Here is a 13666-nt window from a genome sequence, read left to right on the forward strand (position 1 = left end):
CGTGGGGTGGGGGTCACCTGAATGGAGGGGGAGGACACGGCCTCCATCACTGTCCCCTCGCTGCTTCACTGGGGCTGTGACTGTCACCCATGTGTGGGAGGGGGGACAAATCCCACTGATGGGTCTGGGGGGGCCAGTCCAAGGGGGCGGGGGAACAGAGGTACGCAGGAATGGTGCAGGGGCTTGGGGACTGTTCTGGGTGACAGGGAGTGTCCAGCAGCATCTAACGGGTCCCCAGTGACGTGACCAAGAGCTGGCACCTGTCCTCCACCTGTTCCACCTTCACCTGCTGCCCTGGGCACACAGAGGGAATTGGGGTCCTCCGCAGGTGGGGATCCCCACACATGGGGACCTCACTCGAACAGATCCAGGCATTGCACCAAGAGCAGCCGGGATGGGGGGCCAGGACGTGACCCCCGCACCTTCTGCCCTCCATGTACCCTTGGGTCACCCCAGCCGTGCTTCTACATGTGCCACCGAGGCTGGAACGAGCGAGGAGGCCCCGCACAGGGGGACTCTTGGCGCTGCGGTCCCGCCTGCCACGGGGACAGGAATGGGTATGCTGCACATCACTGTCACCTCAGGCCAGGCCGCCACCGCGACCTCATCCCACGGCCGCTGCCGGGGGTCTCGCAAGGCCGGGACCACTCAGCTCCTCAGGAGGCGCTGAACTGACCTCGAGCCCCCAAGACACTGGAGGATCCCCGCAGCGCCCCGGGATCCTCGGGCCCCATGGGGGGATATATCCCATGAACCTCTGCAGAGAGTAACTGAGGGGAATATATCCCGTGAACCTCTGCAGCGAGAACGCGGGGGGATATATCCCATGAGCCTCCCGCTCGGAGGACTGTATCCCATCATCTCCCGCGGCCGGCGGGGGCGGTATATCCCAGAGTGCCCCGCGCCAGCCCCATCTCCGGGGCGGGCCGGAAGCGGCCGGGCCGGGCGGCGATGGCGGCGCGAGCCGCGCTGCTGCTGCTGCTTCTCATGGCGGCGGCGGCGCCGGGCCCGGCCCGGGGCTCGCAGGGGGACCGGGAACCGCTCTACCGGGAGTGCCTGAGCCGCTGCGAGCGGCAAAACTGCTCGGGGGCAGCACTACGGCACTTCCGCGCCCGGCAGCCGCTGTACATGGGCCTGACAGGTACCGCCCCCCCGCTCCCATTGGTTGGCGGGCCCAGAGGCCACGCCCCATTTGCGGCCACGCCCCGGGAGAAACCACGCCCTCTTTGGAGCCACGCCCCCGGGCTGGGGGAACTGGGAGGCGCTGGGGCCAAACTGGGAAGAGCTGGGGAGCCCCGGGCTGGCCTGAGGCTGTTGGGCTGTGCTGGGGCTGGACTGGAAAGCCCTGGGTGATGCTGGGGGGGTCACTGGGCCATGCTGCTTCTATGCTGGTTGTCACTGGGTCATGCTGGTGGCTGCTGGGCTGTACTGGGAGGTGCTGGACTATGAAGTGGGGTCACTGGGCCGTACTGGGGAGTCACTGGGCCATACTGTAGGGACACTGGACTTTGCCAGGGCAGGTATTGGGCAACTTTGGGCATCCCTGAACTGTTTGGATGGACACTGGGCCATACTGGGAGCTACTGGACCATGCTGCTGGTCACCATGGGGACGGCTGGGTGTCCTCCCAGATTGTTCAGTGAGGCTTGGGGGGATCCTCAGTGCCACGGGGTGAACCCCACCCGCTCCCCCTGCCCTGAGCTGAGCCCTGGCCCTCCCACTGGTGCATACTGGGAGGCACTGGTGTGTCGCGCAGGCTGGACGTGCCGCGATGAGTGCAAGTACGAGTGCATGTGGCTGACGGTGCGGCTGTACCAGCAGGGCGGCCACCGCGTGCCGCAGTTCCACGGAAAGGTGAGCGGGATCCCGGATTTGGGAGGGGGCTCGGGGTCCCCCCGCGCCCGCTGACCCCTGGCCCCTCCCAGTGGCCCTTCTCGCGGTTCCTGTTTTTCCAGGAGCCCGCCTCCGCCTTCGCCTCCTTCCTCAACGGGCTGGCCAGCCTGGTCATGCTGCTGCGCTACCGGGCGGCCGTGCCCCCCGCCGCCCCCACCTACCCCACCTGCGTCGCCTTCGCCTGGGTGAGCCCTGCCTGCCTTTTCTCCTGCCTTTTCCCATCCTTTCCATCCCTTTCCCCATCCTTCCCCATCCTTTCCCTCCTTTTCCCCATCCTTTCAATCCCATTTCCCATCCTTTCCCATCCTTTTCCCATCCTTTTCCCTCTCTTTTCTCTCTCTTTCCTCTCCCCTTTCCTTCTTCTTTCAGTCCTTTTCCCCCTCCTTTCTCTTCCTTTTCCCCATCCTTTTTCCCTTCCCCTTTATTTTCCTTCTCCCTCTCCTTCCCCTTCCCTTTTTCTTCTTCCCCTTCCTCTCTCTTCCCCTTCCCTTCCCCTCCTCATTTTCCTTCCCTCTCCCCCATCCCTTCCCCCACATCTCCCCCACCCCCACCTGATCCCACCCAGCTCCAGCTGCTCCACCCCCACCCCATTCCCAGGACCCTGATCCCCCAAATGAGGGGGTGGGGCTCTGACCCACATCCTCCCACCCCCCAAATCCCAAATTTCCTCTTTCCCAGGTCTCCTTAAACGCCTGGTTCTGGTCCACGGTGTTCCACACTCGGGACACGGCGCTGACGGAGGTGAGGGAGTGGCAGTGGCACCCCCAGAGTGTCCCCAAGCCCCTGGGGGTCCTGTCCCAGCCCCCTGCCCCCATTTCCCACCCTGCCAGCACGGCTCAGCCATCCCAACCCCCACAGAAACTGGATTATTTCTGTGCTTCGGCCGTCGTCCTGCACTCCGTCTACCTGTGCTGTGTCAGGTGGGGCCAGGGATGGACTGGGGGCCAGGGGATGGACTGGGGGGCACTGGGGGGCACTGGGGATGGACTGGGGATGGACTGGAGGGCACTGGGCTGTCCTGAGTCTTGGCTCGAGGCTGCAGGGTCACACTGGGGACGGACTGGGGGGCACTGGGGACAGACTGGGGGCACTGGGGACGGACTGGGGGCACTGGGAATGGACTGGGGATGGACTGGGGGGCACTGGGGACAGACTGGGGGCACTGGGAATGGACTGGGGATGGACTGGAGGGCACTGGGCTGTCCTGAGTCTTGGCTCGAGGCTGCAGGGTCACACTGGGGACGGACTGGGGGGCACTGGGGATGAACTGGGGGCCACTGGGTATGGACTGGAGGCACTGGGGACAGACTGGGGGGCACTGGACTGTCCTGAGTCTTGGATTGAGGCTGCAGGGATAGACTGGGGATCCACTGGGGGGCACTGGGGACAGACTGGGGGGCACTGGGGACAGACTGGGGGGCACTGGGGTGAACTCAGGCTTGGCTGGAGGCTGCAGGGTCACACTGGGGACAGACTGGGGGGCACTGGGGCTGGCCACAGCTAGGCTGGGGAGTGTGCTGGGAGGCACTGGGCTGTACTGGGAGGCACTGGGCTGTACTGGGAGGCACTGGGCTGTACTGGGAGGACACTTGACCATCCCCCCTCTCCTCAGGACGCTGGGGCTGCAGCGCCCAGCCTTAATCAGCATCTTCAGAGCCTTCCTCCTGCTCTTCCTCGCCGGCCACATCTCCTACCTGAGCCTCGTGCGCTTCGACTACGGCTACAACCTGGTGGCCAACGCTGCTGCTGGTGAGCTGGGAGCCTCTGGGGTGGGCTGGGAGGCACTGGGATGGACTGGGAGGCACTGGGATGGGCTGGGAGCCTCTGGGGTGGGCTGGGAGCCACTGGGGTGGGCTGGGAGCCACTGGGGATGGACTGGGAGCCTCTGGGGTGGGCTGGGAGCCACTGGGATGGGCTGGGAGCCTCTGGGGTGGGCTGGGAGCCACTGGGATGGGCTGGGAGCCTCTGGGGTGGGCTGGGAGCCTCTGGGGTGGGCTGGGAGCCACTGGGGTGGGCTGGGAGCCACTGGGATGGGCTGGGAGCCACTGGGATGGGCTGGGAGCCACTGGGATGGACTGGGAGCCTCTGGGGTGTGCTGGGAGCCTCTGAGGTGTGCTGGGAGGCACTGGGGATGGGCTGGGAGCCACTGGGATGGGCTGGGAGCCTCTGGGGTGTGCTGGGAGGCACTGGGGATGGGCTGGGAGCCACTGGTATGGGCTGGGAGCCTCTGGGGTGGGCTAGGAGCCTCTGGGGTGGGCTGGGAGCCACTGGGGATGGACTGGGAGCCTCTGGGATGGGCTGGGAGCCACTGGGATGGGCTGGGAGCCTCTGGGGTGGGCTGGGAGCCTCTGGGGTGGGCTGGGAGCCTCTGGGGTGTGCTGGGAGGCACTGGGGGTGTGCTGGGAGGCACTGGGGGTATGCTGGGAGCCACTGGGATGGGCTGGGAGCCACTGGGATGGGCTGGGAGCCTCTGGGGTGGGCTGGGAGCCTCTGGGGTGGGCTGGGAGCCTCTGGGGTGTGCTGGGAGGCACTGGGGGTGTGCTGGGAGGCACTGGGGGTGTGCTGGGAGGCACTGGGGGTGTGCTGGGAGCCACTGGGGATGGGCTGGGAGCCACTGGGGATGGGCTGGGAGGCACTGGGATGGACTGGGAGGCACTGGGATGGACTGGGAGGCACTGGGGTGTGCTAGGAGGCACTGGGGTTGGGGTGGGCTGGGAGCCACTGGGATGGGCTGGAAGCCACTGGGGTGGGCTGGGGTTGTGTCAGGGGTCAGTCAATGCACTCCCCATGCCTGAGATCCCCATCTCTGAGCCCCCCATTTTCCCAGGAGTGCTGACCAGGGTTATGGGTATCCCCATGTCCCTGAGCCCCATTTTCCCAGGGATGCTGACCAGGGTATCCCCTGTCTCAGAACCCCCATTTTCCCAGGGATGCTGACTTCGCGGGGCTGGGTTCCCCTTACCCCTGACCCCTCCCTGTTTTCCCAGGAATCCCCAGCGGGGTCGGGCTGCCCCCGGGGCACTCCTGACCCCTCGCTGCGGTTTTCCCAGGCACGCTGACGGTGGCGTGGTGGCTGCGGTGGTGCCTGCGGCAGGGGCGGCGCCTCCCGCACGTGTGGAAATGCGCGGCCGCGGTGCTGCTGCTCCAGGCGCTGGCGCTGCTCGAGCTCCTCGACTTCCCGCCCCTGCTCTGGGTGCTGGACGCCCACGCCCTCTGGCACATCGGGACCATCCCCCTCAACGTGCTCTTCTACAGGTCAGTGACACCCCCCAGCCCAAATTTAAAATAGGGGCGAGGGGTTCCCTGTGTTCCCCAAGGAGTGCAGAGCTTCCCCCCATGGGGAGTGATGGGAGTGCTGGGGGATCCCTCCTGAAATTGGGGTGCTCAAGGCCCACCGTGGTCTGTGGAGTTCTCAGCGTCCTCCTCTTGAAATTGGGGGGCTCAGGGTGCCATGGGGTGCTGGGAGTACCAGCCTTGAAACTGAGGTGTTGGGCTGTGAGTGCTGTGAGCCCCAATGTTGAAACTGGGGGGTTTAGGGTGTCATGGGGTGTTGGGAATACCAGCCCTCTTGAAATTGGGGGGCTCAGGGTGTCATGGGGTGCTGGGAGTACCAGCCTTGAAACTGAGGTGTTGGGCTGTGAGTGCTGTGAGCCCCAGTGTTAAAACTGGGGTGCTCAGCACCCCCTCAGTTCCCCACAGGATGTTCTTGGTCCCTCCCTTGCCCATGGCATGCACAGACCCCCCTCCCTTGAAATCGGGGTGCTGGAGGGACCCCCAGGTGTTGCTGTGCTCAGTGTTGGGTTCAAGGCCCCCCTAAATCCCCCCCTTCCCACCTGGCACGAGCCAAGCCTCCCCCTCAGCCCCCCCTTGTCCCCCCAGTTTCCTGATGGACGACAGCCTCTACCTCCTGAAGGCCAACTCTGACCTCTTCAAAGTGGACTAGAGCTGCCAGGGGGGGCCAGGGGGGCAGAGCCCCTCGTGCCCCCCAGGGCCTGCCCTGCCCTGTGCCAAGAGACCCCCTGGCCCCCCCTGGCCACAGCCTCCTGCCCCCCCCGGTTGCCTTCTGAGGTTTGTTCTTCTCCCCCAACCCCAAACTCCTCAGGGGGGTGGGAACCCCCCACTGCTGGGCACAGAGGGGCCCCCCCAAATCCCTCCCCGTGCTGAGCTGGGGACCCCCACAGGGTGATAGTGGCTGCTGGGACTCATGTGGGTGATTGGGGAGGGGTCTGTGTGCATGTGGGGGCCCTGCTGGGTGGCTCTGGGGTGGGGGGTGTTGTGTGGGTGCCTTGGGGGGCTGGGTGTGCCCCCCTCCCGGCCCAGAGGGGCTGTGCCCCCCCATTCCCCCTCCCCGGGTGTGCTGTGGGGTGTGAATAAAGCTGAGTTTAATCTGTGCTCTGCTGGGTTCTTGTCCCCTCCCTGCCCCAAGGGCACCCTGTGCCCCCCAGTCACACCCAGCCCTCCTGTCTGCTCTCCCCCACCCCCCAGTGTACCCCAGTCCCATTGTCCTGCACCCCATTTCCCACCCTGTGTGCCCCCACATCCCCCTCCATGTACCCCATATCCCCCCATCCTCAATTCTTCCACTCACCCCATTTCCCACCCTGCTTTCACTCTGTCCCACCCCCTGCACCCCAAAATTCCCTCCATTTGCCCCAAACCCCCTCAGTGTTCCCCTCAGCACACCCCACATCCCCCCCTCCTGCACCCCTGACCCACCTCATACCTGCCCTGTCCTGCACCCCCTTCCCCACTTTGTTCTTGCCCTCTGCACCCCCATTTGTGCCCCATATCCCCCCTACTCTAGGGTCTTTGGCATGTGAGGGTGCTCCAAATTCTGAGGTTTCCAGGGGGTCTTGGGGCTTTTTTGGGGTTTCTGAGGGTCCCTATGGGGTCAGGGAAGCTTCAGGGGGCTTCCATCCCATCCTCCCCCTGCCCTGCACCCCATTTCCCCCCACCCAAGGGTCCCGGACCCCCCCAAATCTCCCCACACTCCTCATCCTCTGCCACAACCTCATCCTTTATTATCACCACCCCCCAAAACACCAAAGAGCCGGAGGCAACTCCACCTCACCCAACTTTTTTAGGGGGTGGAGATTCCCAAAAAATTTCCGCGGGGCGGGCGGGGGTGGGATTCCCCTTCAACCTTCCATCGGTTTCTGCGCGTGGGCGAAGAACACGCCATCCACATCGTCCACGCCGGTGCGGAGCGCGGGGGGCATCGCGTAACTGCGCAGCTCCCGCAGCGCGAACCCCGCGGCCGCCAGCGCCTCCCGCACGTCCGGCTCCCGCAGCGGCACCACGGGCAGGCGAGCGGCGCCCGCCAGGTAGAACGACTCGCCCAGGGCTCCCAGCAGCAGAGCGTGGCCCCCCGGCCGCAGCAGGTTGCCCACGTGGGCCAGCGCTCGCACGAAAGCGGCGCGGTCGGGGCTCACGGCTTCCAGGCAGAAGGCGGAGAGCAGAGCGTCGGCCGGGGGGCGCAGCGGGGCCCCCAGGGGCTCCGGGCGGTGCACGTCGATGGGAAGGATCCGCCGGAGGCGCTGGCGGAGGCGCCGCTCCTTGTCCTGCCACGGTTCCCTGAGGGGCGGGGGGAACAGGGGAAAGGGGAGGGGGAGAGTGGGATGGAGCCCTGGGGGTGTGGGGAGGGGATTGACCCTGGAAACGCAGCGGTGTGGGGAGGGGATCGATCTGGTATCCAAAGCGGTGTGGGGAGGGGATTGACCCGGGAAACGCAGGGATGTGAGGATGGGACCAATCCCGCACCCACAGGGATGTGGGGAGGGGATTGACCCTGGAAACGCAGGGATGTAGAGATGGGATCAATCCCCCACACACAGGGATGTGGGAATGGCATCAGTCCAGAACAGACAGGGATGCGGGGATGGGGTTAATCCAGCACCCGCAGGGATGTGGGGAGGGGATTGACCTGGCAAACGCAGGGATGTGAGAATGGGATCAATCCAGAACAGACAGGGATGTGGGGATGGGATCAATCCAGCACCCGCAGGGATGTGGGGAGGGGATTGACCCGGCAAACGCAGGGATGTGGGGATGGGATCAATCCAGATCAGACTGGGATGTGGGGATGGGGTTAATCCAGCACACACAGGGATGTGGAGAGGGGATCAATCTGGCACACACAGGGATGTGGGGATGGAGTCAATCCAGAATAGACAGGGATATGGGAAGGGGATTGACCTGGCAAACGCAGGGATGTGGGGATGGAGCCAATCCCATGCACACAGGGATGTGGGGATGGGGTTAATCCAGCACACACAGGGATGCGGGGATGGGACCAGTACCACACACACAGGGATGTGGAGAGGGGATTGACCTGGCAAACGCAGGGATGTGGGAATGGGATCAATCCAGAACAGACAGGGATGTGGGGATGGGATCAATCCAGCACCCGCAGGGATGTGGGGAGGGGATTGACCCGGCAAAAGCAGGGATGTGGGGATGGGATCAATCCAGAACAGACAGGGATGTGGGGATGGGATCAATCCAGCACCCGCAGGGATGCGGGGAGGGGATTGACCCGGCAAACGCAGGGATGTGGGGATGGGATCAATCCAGATCAGACTGGGATGTGGGGATGGGGTTAATCCAGCACACACAGGGATGTGGGGATGGGACCAATCCCACGCACACAGGGCTGTGGGAATGGGATCAATCCAGAGCAGACAGGGTTGAGGGGAGGGGGTTAATCCAGCACACACAAGGATGTGGGGATGGAGTCAATCCAGAACCTACAGGCATGCGGGGGTGGGACCAACCCAGTATGCACGAGGATGTGGGGATGGGATTAGTCTGGTATCCACTGGGATAAAGGGATGGGATTAGCCTGGCAGCCAGGGGAGTGTGGGGATGGGATGGATTCAGCACACACAGGGATGTGGGAATGGGATCAATGCAGAACCTACAGGCATGTGGGGGTGGGATCAACCCAGTATCCACAGTTATAGGGAATGGGATTAACCTGCCACCCAGGGGAGTGTAGGAATGGGATCAATCCAGCACACACAGGGATGTGGGGACAGGAATAACCTGCCACATGGAAGGGTGTGGGGATAGGATCAACCCAGCACACAGAGGTGAGGATGGAATTCTGCAGGGCTATGGGGTGGGATTGTGCAGGGAAGAAGGGATTGGGTGGGCATTGACCTGGGACACACAGGCAGGTGGGGATGGGATCAATCCAGCACACACAGGGATATGAGGGCAGGATCCTGCAGGGATGTGGGGTGGGATGCTGATTCCAGAACCTACAGGGATTCCTACAAAGGAATTGCACCAGGGCAAACCAAACAGCCACAGGAACAAAGGGACAGGATCTCCTGGGGATCAGCCCAGCAGCTGCAGGGATGTGGGGATGGGATCCAGGGGGGATTGACCTGAGAGACACAGGGACATGGGAGCAGGATCACAAGGACATGCAGACATGCTCCTATGGGGATCAACCCTTCATCCAGAGGGACAGGGACAGGATTCCATGGATATGTGAGGCAGGGATCACCCCAGTGTCTGCAGGGACACGGGGCTGTGAACCCATGGGGCTTGGGAACAGTATCTGTAAGGATGTGGGGCTGTGATGCCATGGGATTTTAGCGACATGGTCCTGTAGGAATCACCTCAGCATCTGTGGGAACATGTGGCTGTGATCCCATGGGATTCGGGGACACCGTTCTGCAGGGATCAGCCCAGGATCTGTGATCCCATGGATTCTGGGGACACAATCCAGCACCTCCCTCCTCCTGGGGGTCCCACGACCACCCCCCGCGCCCCCCTGCGCCCCCCTACCCGCGCCCCTCGATCTTGCAGACGTGCTGGATGAAGGGGCTCCAGTCGAAGGCTCCGGGCTCGCCCCGCGCCCACCGGCCCAGCTCCTCCCGGTTCACCGCCAGGTAATCGGTGGCCACGATCTCCTCGAAGTGGTCGCAGGCGCTCAGCAGTTGGTAGATGGTGGGACCCGAGCCCACATCGATCAAGGTGCGCCCGCGGATCTCACCTGGGAAGGGACAGGACATACAGGGGGGTCCCCACACCGATCCGGGAGTGGGAAAAGCAGAAAGGGCAGAGGAGCTGTCCCCGTGTGCCGCGGGTGCTCCGTGCCTCAGTTTCCCCACCCCACCGCGAGTTCCGGGGGGGTCCTCGCCGCCTTCCCCTCACCGCTGGCGAAGGTCTCGGCCAGGCATCGCAGCTTCCAGGGCACCACGAACTCCTCGGAGGAGAAGTCGGCGCGGGGCGGGAGGTAATTGTTGCGCAGGTACGCGCGGGGGTCGAAGTGCTCGTAGCCCTCGCGGAGCGCGGCCGGGCTGCTCATGGCGAGGGGCTGCGCTCCGGCCCCGCCGCCGCCGCCTTTTTATCCCTGCCCGGCCCGGGGGGGGGGCGGCGGGGAGCCGCGACGGCCCCATCCATCCACCCTTCATCCCTCCATCCATCATTATCCATCATCCATCCCGCCTAACGCGGTTAGCGCAGCGCCCCGGGGAGCGGCCGGATCCGGCCCGGAGCTGATAACGGCTCCGCCGCCCTGCCCGGGCTCCGGGCAGCCAGGAATCCTGTCCCTGTGCCCGGGAGGGTTTGTCCTCCCCACCCCGAGATGGGGCTGTGACCCCTCTGTGCTGCCCCCCACCTGCTCAGGAGTGTCCCTGGGTGAGGGTGGAGAGGGATTGGGATGGGGAGAGGATGGAGAGGGATTGGGAGAGAATGGAGAGGGATTGGGATGGGGAGAGGATGGAGAGGGATTGGGATCGGGGAGAGGATGGAGAGGGATCGGGGAGAGGATGGAGAGGGATTGGGATGGGGAGAGGATGGAGAGGGATTGGGATCGGGGAGAGGATGGAGAGGGATCGGGGAGAGGATGGAGAGGGATTGGGATGGGGAGAGGATGGAGAGGGATTAGAATGGGATGGGGATGGAGAGAGGGATTGGGATGGGGTGAGTTTGAAGAGGGATTGGGAGAGAGGAAAAAATGGGATGGGGATGGGAAGGGACAGGAATGGTGTGGGACGTGGTGGGAAAGGATTGGGATGGGATGGGATGGGATGGGATGGGATGGGATGGGATGGGATGGGATGGGATGGGATGGGATTAGAAGGAGATGGGAATTGGGATGGAAAGGCGTTGGAATGATGCGGGTTTGGCTGGGGATGGGAAGGGATTGGGATAGGGCTGGTCTGAGCTCTCCATCACCAGTGAGCTGAGTGTGCTGGACCTCAGCCCAGCTCTGGCAGGAGCCAGCACCACCTCTGCCAGCTCCCAGTGCTCCCAGTGCTCCCAGTGCTCCCAGCGCTCCCAGCACTGGGGATAAGGAGCAGGGTGGGACCCACTTACGGGGCTGGGGGCATTGAAAGAACCCAAACCGTGCCGGTGCCGGAGCTGTAGGGGGTGAAGGTGAGGGACAGGCGGCTCCTGGGAGGAAGGACGGGGAGGGGGCCGGGCACAGGGAGGGGACAGGGCCTGGCGGGGGCCCAGGGACAGCGGGATCCAGAGTGGGAACAGCTAATCTGGGCACTGCGGATCCTGGCACCGGGTGGGCGATGGGGGGGGTTATATAACCACAACTCCCCCTCACCCAGACCCCCCCATCCCATAAAGCAGCGGGTCCCTCCAGCTGCTGTGCCTCGGTTTCCCCCTGTTCCTCATTCCCCATCCCACAAAGGGTTCCTCTCCCCTTAAATCTTGCCTCCCACCCTTGTACCCCCCCCAAAAAAAAGCCGCTGCCGTGCCAAGGTAGCGTTTTATTGCCGTACAAAGACCACGGTTTGTACAACCCACCCCCCTCCAGCCCCCCCAGGGATTCAGCGTTCCTCATCCTCGCATTCCCTTCTTTTCGCCAGGGAAACTGAGTCACGCCGGAGCTGCCGGGAGCCCCCCGAAGGGCGGGAGCCCCCCGACCCGCGGGGTCCTCATCCCCACCGGCCTCCACGATGCCCGCAGCGGGGTGGGATCCCAGGTGAACGGGAGCCCACCCCCACCTGCCCCCGCCTTCCTGCGCTGCCTCTTCGGGGCGGCTGAGCAGACCCAGGCGTGTGGGTCCCCCCAGCCCCCCAACATCACCCCCCTGCCCCCCTCCCCCGCCCACCCCCGGCCCCTCCGCCCCGCTCAGCCCCGCTGGGCTTCGTGGGACAGGGATCGGGAGAGGGTGCGCGGGATGCCCCCCTTGGCCCCGCGGAGGTCTGAGGGGGCGAAGAGGGGCACGGGGAAGGTGCGGGCGTAGGGCAGGAGGTGCTGGGTCAGGGGCTGGCCCAGGACCCCCACCCGCAGCAGCCCCCAGGGCGAGCGCTGCTCCAGCACCCGCACGGCCCCGCGCTGCTCCAGCGACTCCCGGCGCTGCGTGTCCGCCTCCCGCCGGCACCACCTGGGCACGGGGGGCTCGTGGGGGGCCAGCGGGACCCCCCGTGTCCTGCTCGGACCCTTTGGGGTCACCCCACCCCCGCCAGGAGCCCTGGAGACCCCCATGTCCCGTCCCACCCCATAGGACTCCCCACGGACCCGCTCAGCCCCATGGGAACCCACTGGAGACCCCCCTTGTGGAATCCCCAGCCCCATCAAAACCCCTATTTCATCACAGGAATCCCGCAAATTCCCCTAATTCCCATCCCTCCTGGACGTCCCCTCACCATCTCCCTGGAGCTTCCCTGGACCCCACAGGGACCCCCAGAAACCCCAAAAGCCTCAAGACCCCTTGGAAACCTCATAATTTGGGACACTTGGAGCCCCCTCACATCCCAAAGACCCCACAGAAACACCCAAGTTTGGGACCCTTGGGCTGCCCAAAATCCCACTGGCACCCTTGGAGTCTCCCACAAACCCCCATGCAAACCCCTAATTCTGGAACCCTTGGAACCACCCCACAAAGCCATGGAAACCCCACATTTTGGGACCCTGGATCCCCCCAAAACTTTATGAAGACCCCACAATTTGAGACACTTGGAGCCCCCCACAACCCCACGTTTCAGAACCCTTGGAGCCCCCCAAAATCCTATGGAGACCCCGCAATTTGAGACATTCAGAGCCCCCCACAACCCCACATTTCAGAACCCTTGGAGCCCCCCCCACAACCCAAATCCCTCCCAAACCCCCCCAGCCGTGCCCCCCGCACCCCTGGCACCCTCGGGCCGTGCCCCTCACCCGTCCTCGGGCCGGGACCGGAGCTCCAGGTCCAACCACTCAGCACTGAAGGTCTCTCTCCGCCCCACATCCTCCTCCTGCACTCGGCAGCCCAGACGGGCCGAGAGGAGCCCCCCGGAGCCCCCCACCACTCCAGGACCCACCATGGTGCCGCTTTCACCCCCCCCCGAGCCCGCCCGGCTTTTATGGCCCCGCTGGGGCTATTTTGGGACGATCCGCTGGCACCGGGCGCTGCCAAGGGGGGGGTGAGAGGGGGAGGTGGCACCTCGGACACGTGTGTGGCACCCACGGGTGTGTCCCCCCCCCTTCCCGCCACGGGGATGAGGGGCAGATTCTGCCAACAACGTGATGGCAGCGGCGGGACCCGCCTGGCACCTGCCCAGGGCACGGCTGGCCTTTCCCCGTGCCCCCACAGCCCCGGGGTGCCACGTGCCACCTCTGTGCCACCCCAGGGCCACCCGCAGGGACACTGGGGTCCTTCCCAGCGTGTCTACACGCCCCAGGACAGCGGTTTGGGACCCCCAGATGAGCTGTCTGTAGGGGTTCCAGTGACCCAGGCTCGTGTGGACGTGGCTGGTGACAAACAGGATGAGGGGCTCCAGCCCCCCCAGCTGCCCCCAGGGTGGGGGTCCCACCCCAG

The 13666-nt window shown here is 64.8% G+C and overlaps 3 protein-coding genes across 4 annotated transcripts; 1 reads left to right on the top strand and 2 right to left on the bottom strand.

The window, feature by feature from the left end:
* The first annotated feature begins 266 nt into the window (after positions 1-266).
* Positions 267-6284, top strand: PGAP3 (post-GPI attachment to proteins phospholipase 3). Of its 2 annotated transcripts, none has more exons than XM_056512041.1 (8): positions 267-1141; positions 1757-1854; positions 1926-2078; positions 2572-2634; positions 2752-2813; positions 3506-3642; positions 4944-5148; positions 5773-6284. In XM_056512041.1, the coding sequence occupies exons 1-8, from the start codon at positions 952-954 to the stop codon at positions 5834-5836; spliced, it is 972 nt and encodes a 323-aa protein (XP_056368016.1). In that variant the 5' UTR covers positions 267-951; the 3' UTR covers positions 5837-6284. The 2 variants fall into 2 exon arrangements, with proteins under 2 accessions (XP_056368016.1, XP_056368017.1); XM_056512042.1 differs by having other exon boundaries at positions 1956-2078.
* A 631-nt stretch (positions 6285-6915) lies between these two features.
* On the bottom strand, positions 6916-10213 carry PNMT (phenylethanolamine N-methyltransferase). Its single transcript, XM_056512197.1, has 3 exons — positions 10060-10213; positions 9691-9898; positions 6916-7467 (listed from the first exon to the last, which is right to left on the bottom strand). Exons 1-3 carry the CDS (start codon positions 10211-10213, stop codon positions 7032-7034), a joined length of 798 nt encoding a protein of 265 aa, XP_056368172.1. The 3' UTR covers positions 6916-7031.
* Positions 10214-11615: 1402 nt separating this feature from the next.
* On the bottom strand, positions 11616-13178 carry TCAP (titin-cap). The gene is made up of 2 exons (XM_056512140.1): positions 13027-13178; positions 11616-12253 (listed from the first exon to the last, which is right to left on the bottom strand). Exons 1-2 carry the CDS (start codon positions 13170-13172, stop codon positions 11998-12000), a joined length of 402 nt encoding a protein of 133 aa, XP_056368115.1. The 5' UTR covers positions 13173-13178; the 3' UTR covers positions 11616-11997.
* Between the last annotated feature and the right edge of the window lie 488 nt (positions 13179-13666).

This window comes from Oenanthe melanoleuca, chromosome 27 (assembly GCF_029582105.1).
Source record: "Oenanthe melanoleuca isolate GR-GAL-2019-014 chromosome 27, OMel1.0, whole genome shotgun sequence".
Lineage (NCBI taxonomy): Eukaryota > Metazoa > Chordata > Aves > Passeriformes > Muscicapidae > Oenanthe > Oenanthe melanoleuca.